This window comes from Clupea harengus, chromosome 13, assembly GCF_900700415.2.
Source record: "Clupea harengus chromosome 13, Ch_v2.0.2, whole genome shotgun sequence".
NCBI lineage: Eukaryota > Metazoa > Chordata > Actinopteri > Clupeiformes > Clupeidae > Clupea > Clupea harengus.
Genome location: NC_045164.1, coordinates 3347869 through 3361705, shown reverse-complemented (window position 1 = coordinate 3361705; position 13837 = coordinate 3347869). Strand labels below are relative to the sequence as shown.

Here is a 13837-nt window from a genome sequence, read left to right as displayed (position 1 = left end):
CAAAACCATGAAGAGCCAATCGCCTGAGCTGCAAACACCATATGAACGATGACCACAGTAACCAAAAAATACACTGACTGGCCACACTGGTGCATGACTGAAACCAGCCTTGGGGGAAAGACGTCATGCACCAAAATAGCTGATGCTAACTGACTAAAGATAACCCCCTGTATGCAACAGGGCGGGGGGTGCTGAAGAAGACCGCCATGGGACTGCGTTATGAAGGGAGGTGGAATGGAAGCTGCCTTGTGGGTTTATTTAACGCTCTCTGAGCAGCACCAGATGGAGGAAGCACATTCATCCACCCTAATGAGAATGACCCTTGCCCATCGCCTGTTTGTTTCACAGAAAAGCAATTTCATCCAGCTGATAGTTTATTATCTCTTTAGAAACAGATCGCTCTCTTACTTAATCACCGTTGTCATCACGGCAAGGCGTGAGCTATTTCATTTCCGTTCTGAGAAATGAGAGGCGAGCGTAAGAAAAACAGTGTTGAGTCCACGCTGCTGGAAGCCACAGTCCTAAATTCCTGAGCAAATATAGATATGCTTTCCTCCGAGCAACAATATTTGCAGGTGTCCCCAGGCATTCAATTAATGTAATCTCCGCAGAACACCTCTAACAGTACAGACGGCACTGTTTCCATGTTCTCTAGACAATGTGTAAAGACATGTGTACTGGCTCATCCCATGAATTATTCACGAGCTGTGAGACAACAGAGGCAAACTGAGGAGCAGACTACCAAAAGCATCCGGAGAACTCCGTCAGAGGATCCGAAAACCCCAGTGCAAATGATTCATAAATGTCCTCAGGCACTCAGGCCATCAATTTTTTTAATAGAGTGAACATAAATGGCAGCCGCTTACTTCAAAATGCAGGGTGGGGATTAACCACTTCAAAAAATATTGATTAATGGCACTACAGGCCAATTTACAATAACATGGGGAGGCTGAGACTGGCGCAATGGTTCCCTGGATAAAGTAAATTAAACTGCGCCTTGGACCAGAATTAAAGTGATGAATTCTCCATCTTTACAAAGCACTGTTGACAGAAGAAAGCTCTTATCGTGGGACACAGCAGTCTCTGGATATTTCTTGCCGTAGAGGGATATCAGAATATAAATATCAGCCTCGTTTTTGAACCTCGCATCTTTTTTAACACAGCCCAGCACCATCCCAGTGTGAAAGAAATTAGACATAGAGGTATTTTTTGCAGATAGTAACTAACGCTAAATTTGGCAGCTCTAGCAAGGTACTGTCAAGGTACCGTTAATCCCTTAGATTACCTGCCACAGCAACCCTTTCACTACGTTCACCATATTTACAGCGCTATTTCTAAATGAGGACAACTCAGAACACATCCAAAAAATAAATCTGTGATTAGACCTCAGTGTGAGTTAGATCTCTCCAAATACCACCCAGCGCAAACCCTAAAAACCATTAACTTGCGGAAGGTTTCAAGTGGGAGGTGGCTATGGTAGTGTGTGGGTGGAGGTCCTAGTGGTGTCGTAGGAGGGGGTTCTAATACTGTGTGGGAGTTGGTTCTGGTGATGTTTGAGAAGTGGATGTGGAGGTGTGTGGAAAGGTGTTTTGGTGGTGTGTGGGAGGTGGTTCTGGTTGGAGGAGGTGGTTCTGGTTGGAGGAGGTGGTTTTGGTGGTGTTGTGGTACCTGACCCGCAGCACAGTGAAGGAGCCGTCCTTCATGCCCAGGGCCAGCTGGGAGCCGTCACTGCTGAAGGCCACGCTGCGCACCGCCTCCTCCATGTTGCAGCGTGCAATCAGGGCATGATCCACCAGGCTCCACAGCCTGCCAACACACACACACGCACACACGCGCACACACATACACACACACCAAAGGCAGACAGACAGACATCAGCCTACCTAGCTATCTTAAACTCATTCAGTAACACATGCAGACATACACAGACACACACACACACACACACACACACACAGACACACAGACACACAGACACACACACACACACACACACACACACACGTCTCCATCTGTCGAATCTATTCAACTGAATAAACACAGAAAATGAAATAAATAATTAACTACAATTACTCTGCTCACTCTCTCCCAAAAAAAACCTAAATAACTAGCTTCTGCTACACAGCTATGAACAGTAGTTTTGACATTCCTGAGAGGTTGTTTTTTTATCCTTACTTCTTATTAGCTGTAGTTTGTCTCCTTTTTCTCCTCCAAAAGCACACACAACATTCCTCCCCCTGACTGGTGCGACTCATTAGCTGGCTTCAGCGGGTAGCTTGTGGGTTCTGGCAGACACCCGGCAGTAGTCATAAGTTACACTAGACTACACTGTGCTACAGTTCATACACACACACACACACACACACACACACACACACACACACACACACACTGTGTGAGAGAAGAGGCTTAATTGGCCGAGGAATAAGACAGTGAAGTCCAGCAGTGCGGGAAGAGAGCGGGCACTGGCTGGGCACAGGCTGGGCACCGCCGCAGACCCCCATCACATGCTCCACCATCCACACAGCCTCATTACTACAGTCACTCTCCACCCTGGCAACACTGGAGATCGTGCCCAGCTCAGACCGCACACAAAGACACACGTACGTTTGAAGGCTTTTATTTTGATCTGAAGGCTAAAGCAACAAAACAAGATCCAAATGCTTATGGAAGAGTCAGTGATAAGGTGACAGGTTTACACGGCTCACACACTTGTACCTGTAGATACATTATAAGAGGAATCATATCGTCCTCGCCATATTTGTATACTCCCTATAAAGCCTGAGATGGAGTCATATTTGTATACTCCCTATAATGGCTGAGATGAAGTGAAATGTCACTAGTCTCTTTGCCTCCAATTTATGCAGCCCCCCCCCTTTCTGCAGTCCTTTAATTACATTTTTGTGAGTATTTCTCTTCTTAACCCTTGTATGGTGTTCATTTTTTTGTTACTCAGAAGGTGTTGTGGGTCTGGTGGACCCGTTCGATTTTTGGGTGTTTAATTCAACACAATCAAACAATTTTATGATAAAATACTCAACAGATATTTACTTCATTCCAATTAGAAGCAATATGAACAGCAAATATGGTTAATATTTGCCCTTTAACTTTGTTGTATCACATTTATGAATTTAAGTGCTACCCGTTTTTTTTATTTTTTTTATTTACAAAATCAAGAAAATCAATTATAATCAAGATATCAGTGGACAAAATTCAGCAAATTTACAAATGAAGCAAGGTTTTCCATAACTATTTGATTTATGTGAATTTCATTTGAAATCAGGTCAGTTTACATAGCACAACATGGGTGGATGGGGCACCAGCACTGTCCTCCTGAATCCTCCTAATGGTAGCTGCAGAGGCTGAGGTTCTTGGAACATGTTGTCTTCTCAGGATTTAAGGTTTCACCAGTGTCTTTCCCAGTTCCTCGAGAAAAAGGCTTATCCTCTGGAGCTTCCCTCTCTTCCACTCCGGGTTCAGTGCCATCCAGGTGACAAAGGCGTTGTACGCCAAGATGTCTAATATGGTAAATAAAATCGCCAGTGGCCAGCGTAGGGTCCTCCTTTTACAGCTGTAGGCAGACACCAGCTTGTCTATGTTGTCCACCCCTCCTTTTGTGGCATTATAATCCATGATGATCTCTGGTTTTTGATGCTCCAGGCCAGAGATTCTCCCATCCCAGTGCAATGTACTCATGAGTATCACATTCTTGCGTTTCTTTGGCACATAGGATACCAGGGACGTGTCAGCCGTGTACACAAACTTGGAAGAGTTGACAGGCCGGTTCTTTGTAGGCAGCAGTTGGGGTGGGAGCTCAGACCTGTTTTTTCTTATCGTTCCCACCATGGTCAGCTCCTGTCCCAGCTTGTACGATGTAAAAGAAATTGTAGCATGTGATGTTGTGTCCACTGAGTCCCTGAGCCATGTCCAGGACAACTCTCATTCCTTGATTTTTCTCAGGGCGTCCTCATCAGGTTACCCTATGTAGACTTGTAAGTTCCAAGCATATGAGGAAGTCGCATCACAGGCAGCCCAGATCTTTATACCATATTTTGCAAGTTTAGATGGTATATAATGTCTAAAGGGGCAGCGGCCCCTAAATGGCATCAGCGGCAGGGGCAGAAACACAAAACTCTTACTCACACTTACTCACTCAAACACACACACACACTTAGTCTACATACACACAAGGCCCACATACACACAAACACACATAAGCGTGCGCGCACACACACAAACACACACACACACACTTACAGCAGGCCCGCTCACATACACGTGCGCGCAAACACACACGCGAACACAACACACACACACACACACACACACACACACACACACACACACACACACACACTTACAGCAGACCCAGACAGGAGGAGAACAGACTTTAGGTACACAGGACCTACAATTTCCACACTTTTATTTGCCCCGGGTCCAGTGGAAAATTTGGTCTGATATATGTTCTTCGCAGAAAATGAGCCAAAGCCAATGAGTCTGAGTTTGAAAAAATAATTAATCATATTATTTTTGTTAGGATAAAAAATTAAAACGGGTCCCACAGACCCGAATACCATCCAAGGGTTAAAATTGTATTCAAGTTAATGAGTGAGTCCTACCAGTGTTTGATATTTCAGTCATTGTAGCCGATGTGTCCATATACAAGTCAAAGCAGCAGCCCAACTTCAGTGATAAATACAGACTTCAGATCCTCATTTACTATTACAGCAGCAGGGGTATTTGGAATGTTGTTAAAAAAAAGTCACTGTCAGATCTGCTATGATGGAACCAGTTCATCTTTCCACTGCTATGTTTGTAAACCTCTACATCTTGTCCGATATTGATTTTAGTCCTTTAGAACCAAAGAGTTGTGTCTGGCTACATACAGTCCTTTGCAGTAATTGTATCCATTTAGTATGTGAGCAGTTGACTCTTCCTCCTGTTGAGTGGGGTGCAGTATACAGTATGGACCTTGCTTTGATGTGTACCAGGTCGCCAAGCTGTGCTTGTTTTGAAGAGACTGCAACCGTGCTTAAATCATAAAGATTAGCGTGTCTTCCGAGATTGAGGGATTTGTCAGCACGGAGTGAGACACTGAACTGTTGGCATGGCTTGAGGCTGTTCCAGAGCTGTGCTTTTTGGGTTTGCCTGAGGCGTAGAAGTGAGGGCCTCGCGTTTTTAATCTGTAGCTGTTGAAGTGTGTCGTCTTTTTCTAATAGTCGCTAGAGTTGGAAATCAGCAGGTCTGTTATTACTTTGTAGTTTAGGATGACAGCTGCCCCATCGGATCCGACCTGTGACAGCTGCAGTCATATACGGTGACAGAGACTGTTTAAATCAAGCCGGTCCGAGCGTACTCTAAATCCAGCTGTTCTGATGTCCAGCTTGCCATTTTGTTTCAGCTTGAATCTGAGAAACTGGGGCTTGTTATGGGAAGCAGTGGGTATTTTGTGCCGCTGTAGATGCAAAAACATTCGCGTGATTTGCATGAAAGTTCTCTATCTGTTTGGTCATCGCTGTAGTGCATGTGCAAATGGCCTGTTCTGGTGGCAGTGTACACACCAAGACCCCTGTCAATACGTGGCTGGAAGATTATGTCCCAAGTTGTATGACTGTTAAGGCAGAGACATTTTCTCACCATCTTGAATGTTTTCTGGTTCAGTGCAGACAGTGTCTGTTGAGGCATGTGGCCATTGGAAAATGAGTTGCTGGATAATGGCTACCGCGACCACCCTTATGGCTTTGACTTTTATCCTTATGGGAAGGGGTTTCACAGTCAATCAGTCCAAGTCTTCTGGTGTCATGACCCTGTTCTGTGACCCGTTCCTCCCAATCACCAGCGGCATTTCATTTTACGGCTTAGACAGGAGTATGTACCATGAAGTGCGTACAACCGGATCGGGTTTCTGCACAACTGTGAAGACAGGAGGCTTGTCAGATTCTGATTTGCACCGTCCTCCACTGCGTTTTTCATAGCATGCTACACATGTTGCATTTTGTTTCACTTACAATCCAGACCACTTCATAAATGCTTCAGTGTGAGAGAGCACGCTATCAATTACACTTTCATCTATTGAAGATATTTCATCATCGTCAGAATAGCCTGGCACTGGGTCTGGAGATCACACACCTACAGGTGTGCACGGACACATCCATTTCAGCCACGGGTTGATTGCCAGTATGACGTTAATGGCGCTCCATGGATACCCAGTCTGTATACCAATCTTGAGTGGTATTGCATCAGTGAGGGCTTTTCCACATTTTCCACATATGACCTGAATGTAGGAGTTATTGTAGATGTCTTTATCTCTATGTATGGCAGTGGAAGTTCTTTTTAATCCAAAGTATGAATCATGACATTATTGGGCAATGTGCCAAAGGCATCCCGAATGTCCACAAAAACAGAATAGATTTTAGAAAATGCGTGTCTGAAATCGTCACTTCCTGTTTTCAAGCAGAAAACATGCGTGTTCATACCATGTCTACTGATGAAAGCTTTCTGTTTTGGTGCGCATTCCTGTCTCTACAAACCATAGGAGGACTCAAGCCAGCAAGCATTTCATGAAAATGATAAACTCAGTAAGAATGAGATGTCTCTCCAGATAAATGGATCATCTGGGATATTGCCTTTTTTGGATTCGATGAATCAGTGCCCCTTACCATTCACCAGGCAGATGTGAAACATCTCATACAGGCAAGAGCTGGACCTGGCAGTGGTTTAGAAGCTTTGAGGGTCTCATAAGTGTACTCCATCAAGTCTGCTTGCTATAATCTTAGGGAGGTTTTTGACCACTTTTTCTACCTCACTGACTGTGAACAGCGGGGTCTCAAGTAGGCTTTCTTGTAGGGGAATTAGCGACTGTCTCCATGGTGGGGAATTCAATGTACGTTCGGGCCTGTTAGGCTCACACTTGGAGGTGTAATAATTTTGCACAAGCTGTAGATTATTTACACTGGCTGATTTTGTGTTGTGTTCCTGTTGTTGAGGATCATTTGGATTGCTTCGGATTTTCTATTTTGCCACAAGTATGCCAGTTTATCTCTGCCCACCTGCCTCAATCTCCACTCCAGGGCAGCCCTGGCGCTAGTTGGACGACGTCCCAAAAGAAGCGCAGCTGTGCCTCAGTCCAGATGCCAAGGGAGTCCAGGGGTTGGGCCTCAGGGAGCCTTTGATTGAAGCGTGGCAGCTTCTTCATTACAGGACTGTGAACGACGAGAGTAGTAATTCAAACTGCATTCCATTTCGATGGGTGATTGTGAAAGTTCCGTTCTTGAAATAAACCCTACTTAAAATGGGCACTGGGTCATGGATAAGCCATTTTTGTTTATGGATCCTCCCAGTCTTTACGATGTCTTTGAATGCAGTCTTTACAGTCGTTATAAGACACATTGTTAACAGTTGTAGACTCACCAAATCTCTGTTCCCTGCATTAACGTTGCTAGTCACAATTGATGTGTTGTGTGTCAACACAGGTGTGGTTTGTGGGTATCCCTCACACACTCAAATGCCGCCATGTTGGATACAGCCGCCACTCTCACACATACACACCTATAACCACAGTATTTTTTCTCTTGTTCACGAACATACATGCTTATATAAAGCTTATCTTTTTTTCAGTGTTCTCTCTCACACACACTCACGCACGCATACACACACACATACACAGAAACAAAGAAACACGCACGCATACACACACACATACACAGAAACACGCACAAATACGCACACAGTCTAAGACAGTCTACAAGAGATGGAGCCACTGACCGTACAGAGCGGTCATCACTGCCAGTCACAGCAAGAGGCTTTTTGGGATGGATGTCAAGAGCCCAGAGCTCGCCCTCACTGTGGCCCTGCATGATGAGCAGAGGCTTGTCTCTGTCCCGCACCATCACCTCAAAGATCTCACTGTCCTGCGTCCCCGCCAGGATACGGTCCGCCTTCCAGCACACACTCCGGATGGACAGCCCTGAGCCAGAGGGAGATGTGGGGAGAGGAAAAGACAAAGAGGTAGAGAGAAAGAGGGAGGGAGAGTGGAAGGGAGACGGAGACAGAGAAAGGGAGAGGCAGACCGAAACAGAGAGAAAGAGAGAGAGAGACACAGAGAGAGAGAGAGCACTTTTACTTTGATCATACAGTAGAACGGAGGCTTCTAGCAAAGACAGTTTGTTGTCATCTAATCAGTGGTATTATTCAGAGCTGAAGCATCCTGATTACAGTGGCACTATGCAAACAGGTAACATTCAGTAATGGTGTGCAACAGTATATTGATGATATATGGTTAAACAATAGAATAGTGTGTTCTTACAGATGGGCTGTATATTTACAATAGCAATTGTCTGTATTTTGTGGGTTCCTATACTGTGTGTTCAGCATAATGAGAGAGTAGGCAAAAGAGGAGTGGAAGACTCCTGTAAGAGAGTTGCGAGGGACAGGAGACAGGAGAGAGAGAAAGAGATGGATCACAGCAATGAAAAGAGCGAGCGAGAGGAAAACACAAGCACATCAGCAGAGACACTTGGGCACACCTTCCTCTAGCAAATCCCATGGAGTAAAAGGGAGCATTGAAAAAAAAAAGTTCAAGCACATGCAGTGATACAGCAGCAGTTATGCAGCAGCTACCAAACACCTGTAGCAGGGATTCAAGGAACTTCTCCCATTTTGCTCAGACATTGCCCTGTTGTAGAGCTCGAAACCATGACACACAGGCCCTTCCATCACTTAATGGAGGAAATGGCTTAAGTGCTATACAGCACAACATTTATGGGGGCTGACAGGGAGGCTAGACAAGTCAAATGGCACAAGAAATTGCCCTGCAACCTACACACAGCCAATTCAATCATTCACTGGCAGGGACGTCTCCTGGCAAGCAGCTAAGAGTGAGAGGGCTGCGTCTGCGTCTACTGCAGCAAGGCTGGAGACAGAAGCCAAAGAAAAGCTTGAAGTTCGATGTTAAGAAGTAAAATATTTTCAAGAATTTGGATAGCAACCCAACATGTGACTACATTTTGCTGTTAGATGTTTACCTGATCTCCTGTTTAGTCTTTAAGTCTAAGAGATGCTTTTGTTTTATTTATCCATACATTATCTTTCATCATTGTTTTGGTTCTGTTTATCCATACATTATCTTTCATCAAATTTACTCTCTAAGTGATGTTTTTGCTTTATTTATCCATACATTATCTTTTATCATATTCACTCTCTCAGTGTAGTTTTTTCCCTGTTTATCCTTACATTATCTTTCATCAAATTTACTCTCTAAGTGCTGTTTTGGTTCTGTTTATCCTTACATTATCTTTCATTGGAGAACCGCCTCAGCCTGGCACTGAGTACTACTCTTCCTGCTGTGCCTTAGAACCCCACCCCACTCAGCCCATCCTTCATTTCACACACAACAGCCACCCCGCCGGGAGCCAGCTCCGTCACGTCAACAACTCCCTAGCGAGGGGAGCCCACACCTGCCAACCAGCCCCCATCACACATCTCATGATCTGTGTACAAACACACACATATATATACACACACGCACACACGCACACACACACGCACACGCACACGCACACGCACACGCACACACACACACACACACCTGTCAGGGGGATTGCCTGGCAACCACACGCTGTCAAATAACACTCACAAACTTCAAACAAGACCCTTCAAGCAAATACCTGCTCATCTATTCGCTTATGGCCACACAGCCAATCAAACGTCAGAATCCTTTAACATTGTATCTGTCGCTGCACCTCTCAGCAGCCATCAGAGAGTAGAAACCTCTGTGTGTTTCCCCCTTTTGTTTTACTCAATCGCATAGCGACAGGAGGAACTGGCGCTAATTAGATCTCTGGAAGGGTTTGGGGGGAAAGCAAACAGCGTTCTCAATTCCTGTTTGCACTCATGCTCAGTGTGCAGGCAGGGGAATATGTAATTAGTATGGCTTATTTACAATGACTGAGCTCTCTGTCTCTCTCTCTCTCTCTCTCTCTCTCTCTCTCTCTCTCTCTCTCTCTCTTTCTCTCACACAGCAGCAGGTGTGTAGGAGGCTCTAGTCTGGGTAAAACAGTGTGAGAGTCAGAGCCTTTTTAGAGCTGCTTCCCACAGCAAGAAAAAAAGGAAAACTGCATAACACTGAGTTTAACAGAACTCGAATGGAAAATCAATGGCAGAATATTTTTAAAGGAAGAACCTGGCGTTAACGCTGTGTAATTTTTTCTAATACAATTTTTTAAACGTGGCTTATTCCTAGAGACTACTTTGTCTGGAAAAAATGTCTTTGAGATCACATGGTTGGAGCTCGCTTCAAAGCGCCGGAACATGCAGCAAGCATCAAGGCGTCAAGTCCACTACAGACACGGCCGTTGCAGGACATGTCATCAGGGGACCCTCCGCTGCTCCAAGCTTGTGGGAAGCTTTAATTAATCCTGGCCGGGCTGGGAAATGTCACCCATTAGCATTCATCAGCTCAGGGACGCGCAAGATTTATCTTTGATGTGCTTTTGTTGGCCGTCTCATAAGGGCCCACGAGCCCTTTCGGCGAGGAGGATGTAAATGTCACGCGCGGAGACAAGGACAAGGTAAAGAGGCCTGTAGAGCAGGAGTGCAACTCTCCTGTCAGATATCAGCTGATAAGATCAGCTGTATGTTCCATAAAACATTGCCACCGGCATTTGCTGTGTTTGACGTTTCTTCATTACATAGAGTCTGAAGGCACATGGTTTCAATGGGAATAACAATGGGGATTCTCGGGCTGATAGTCTCTTCATTACAGAAATGATAATTATGGTTGAAGGCGCGAAGGATAATTACACCTAATTAAACTCTTGAATGGCGAAGGGGAGGATGCCAGAGTTCCTCGTAAACTAATCCCACCTGTCATAATCTACCACACCTCTTCGTCTCACATACACACACAGATACAAACACACAGACACACAGACACACAGACACACAGACACACACACACACACACACACACACACAGACACAAACACACACACACAAACACACAGACACACAGCCACACAGACACACAGACACAGACCCACAGACGCACATGCACACACGCACACATCTTTTGACAAGGCTGCTGTCTCTCCTCATATCACCTCCACCCTCCTCCTCCTCCTCCAGTCTGTATGGTTTGAGCCGTGGCCGGAGGCGGTGAGAGTTGGGTTTGATGCGGTTCCATCAGCCCGCAGGCTCTCCCTGAAGGCCCCAGCATGCTAATGAACACAACTAATGCACGCTGGATCACAGAGCATTTCTCATTAGCCCTTTAACATCGAGCCAGGTCCACACCTGCTCCTGTCCACACAGATTACACAAGCCCGGTAATGAGACTGTCAACGCCTTGCATAAATGTCTGGGGTCACTGTTGTGGGTTTTTGTAAATGGAGGTGGATTATTACATAGCATATGGGGACAGGAGTCAGACACACAGCTTCCGGACCTATAACTGCTGCTCCAAATCAAATATTTCTGTGGAGGATAATTGGCTAAGCTAGAGTCCCCACTCTCTTCGATCTCTCTTCCCCTCTCCTCTCACCTTTGTAGCCCTGCTCCGTCTCCCGCAGGTCAATTTTGGTGATGGGTTTGAAGTCGCCGTCCCACAGCCTGATGCAGCCGTCCCTGCCTCCAGTGGCAAAGCCCTCCTCACAGGCATACATGCTGAAGATACCAGCCTGAATACACAATACACACACATAAAGACACGCACACACACACACACACACACACACACAGAGAAATCACATGATCATGCCAACTAAGGAAACCATTTCGCAACAAACTGACGTGTCATCTATTTCAACTCGAGAAGTGTCATCATATGATGGAATCTTCTCTCCTTACCCCGTGTGCCGCTTGTATGGTGTGCACCAGGTTCAGCCCTTTCCACACGTAGATGTCGCCGTTCAGGGCGCCCGAGTAGGTGATGTCATCCTTGGCGGATGCCACACACAGGATGGTCTGCAGGTCCCCTGTCTTCCCAAATATCCCTCGTTTAGGCGTCAGAGCGTTCCCACACATAGCCCAGAACTGGGATCAGACAGAGGGATCAGACAGGGGCGTCAAAAGAAAAGCCACTTGTCAGTTATTTATATAAATAAATAAAATTGAATGGAATTGAAAAGAGAGACTGACATGAAGCAACACTCAAAAACTAGAAGCTTTATATACTGTAGGGATGAGCGGCGACGACTGGTTAGATGTATCAAAGGGTAAGGCACGAATAAAGGCATGAGTTCTTTATTTATATAAAAAACATGCTTGATTTAACAAGATTCATGTTCCTGGTTTGGTACACCATGTCCTCCAGACAACCTGACCCACAAAGGAATCAACCCCTTGGAACCAGGAGGCAACAGTGGTTTCATGGCAACCTGCTTCAGCCTGGCTGCTGATTGGCTCCTGAGCTCACCTTGATATGTTTTACCCCACAGCTCACCAGACGATGCTGCTGGAACGGGTCCCAGGTTATGTCAAATATCTGAAATGGGTAAATATAAACAAGTTGTGTTCACACCCACACACATGCGTATATGACTCCTAGATCCTACACATATGTACGCACAAACATGCATATGAACATTTACACACATTCTGTTATTCACTGAAAACAGCCCTGGCAAACATAGATGTCTTACCCTATCAGAGTGTCCCGTTGCTGTTGCCAAAACCTTCCCTTTCTTCCAGTCCCAAACACACACTGTATTTTTAGCATCAAGCCCCACAGAGGCCAAACGCTACAATAGGAGAGGAGAAAAAGTGGGAGAAGAATCTTATCAAAAGAGGAAAAACATCCAATCAGTAATTTAAACAAAGACAAGTATGTGTCTGTGTGTGTCTGTGTGTGTGTGTGTGTGTGTGTGTGTGTGTGTGTGTGTGTGTGTGTGTGTGTGTGTGTGTGTGTGTGTGTGTGTGTGTGTGTGTGTGTGTGTGGGTGTGTGTGGGTGTGTGTGGGTGTGTGTAGGGGGTGGGGGGTGTAGAAAAACATCTATTCGTATGAGGAACATTTCTTCTGCCAGCTGTCTGAAAAGTCCCAGCTGCGCTTGACAGAGAGAAACAGCTCCGCCATCTCCGGATGGTGCAATCACCATGTGGCTTTTCAAAGAGGTAATCACGGCTGCGAGCGAGAAGTGTGCCCGTGTAGCAGCAATTCAGAGTAAGACATCACCACTGGCGGGGTAAATTGCTTATTAAAACATTCATAACTGAGGACTGTGGGACTTTCTTTCTGGTTTATTTCTCTAGGCTTTTACGATGGCAGAGAGCATGAAATTGTGGCATCTGTGTCTTCGCGATGGGGTATCACCGGAAGGGTTGAGGGGCAAAACAAGAACTGCTATCAACTGCTATTCTCTTGTACAAAGACTGTGCAAGAGAAAGACAAGGCCAATACCTACAGGGACCAGTAAAGCCTCAGGACAGAAAAAAAGAACATTCTTGGGAATGACTCCACTACAACTCATGTGGCACCACATCACACGGCCGACCATTCCCACGGGATGGCAAAGAGATGGGAAGGGAGGAAGACGAATGAGCCAAGTCCAGATATCTCTCAGCGGCATCGGAGGGATGTTCCAGCTCCAGCGCGCCGCTGTTCTGCTCTAAGAATGCTGGGAGCATCTGTTCATGATCAATGCCAGTCGCCTGTTGCTTTTGCTGCCTACCAATAACCTTCTAAATCAATTATTCAGCAGCAGTGGCTGTTTTTCTCACTCCAGACTTCAGAGAGAGAGAGAGAGAGAGAGCGAAAGAGAGAGGGAGGGGATGTTTTTTCTCTCTTTCGGCTGGCCTTGACTTTATCAAACACTCCATCGATGGCCGGGCTGTCAGGTCAGTG

General features: G+C 45.7%; 1 protein-coding gene across 9 annotated transcripts in view; it reads right to left on the bottom strand.

Annotated features, from left to right (window-relative positions):
* The window catches only part of LOC105890894 (EMAP like 6), a 61798-nt gene that overhangs the window by 31255 nt on the left and 16706 nt on the right, over positions 1-13837 (bottom strand). For 8 of the 9 annotated variants that reach the window (XM_031578974.1, XM_031578971.1, XM_042709480.1 and 5 more), the window contains exons 3-8: positions 12639-12737; positions 12413-12481; positions 11845-12030; positions 11540-11675; positions 7765-7966; positions 1669-1806 (exon numbers count right to left, since the gene is read on the bottom strand). In XM_031578974.1, the coding sequence (XP_031434834.1) occupies positions 1669-1806; positions 7765-7966; positions 11540-11675; positions 11845-12030; positions 12413-12481; positions 12639-12737 (830 nt within the window). Of the gene's footprint in view, positions 1-1668; positions 1807-2175; positions 2395-7764; positions 7967-11539; positions 11676-11844; positions 12031-12412; positions 12482-12638; positions 12738-13837 lie in introns of those variants that run through there. The other variant, XM_042709483.1, reaches the window with a different exon arrangement.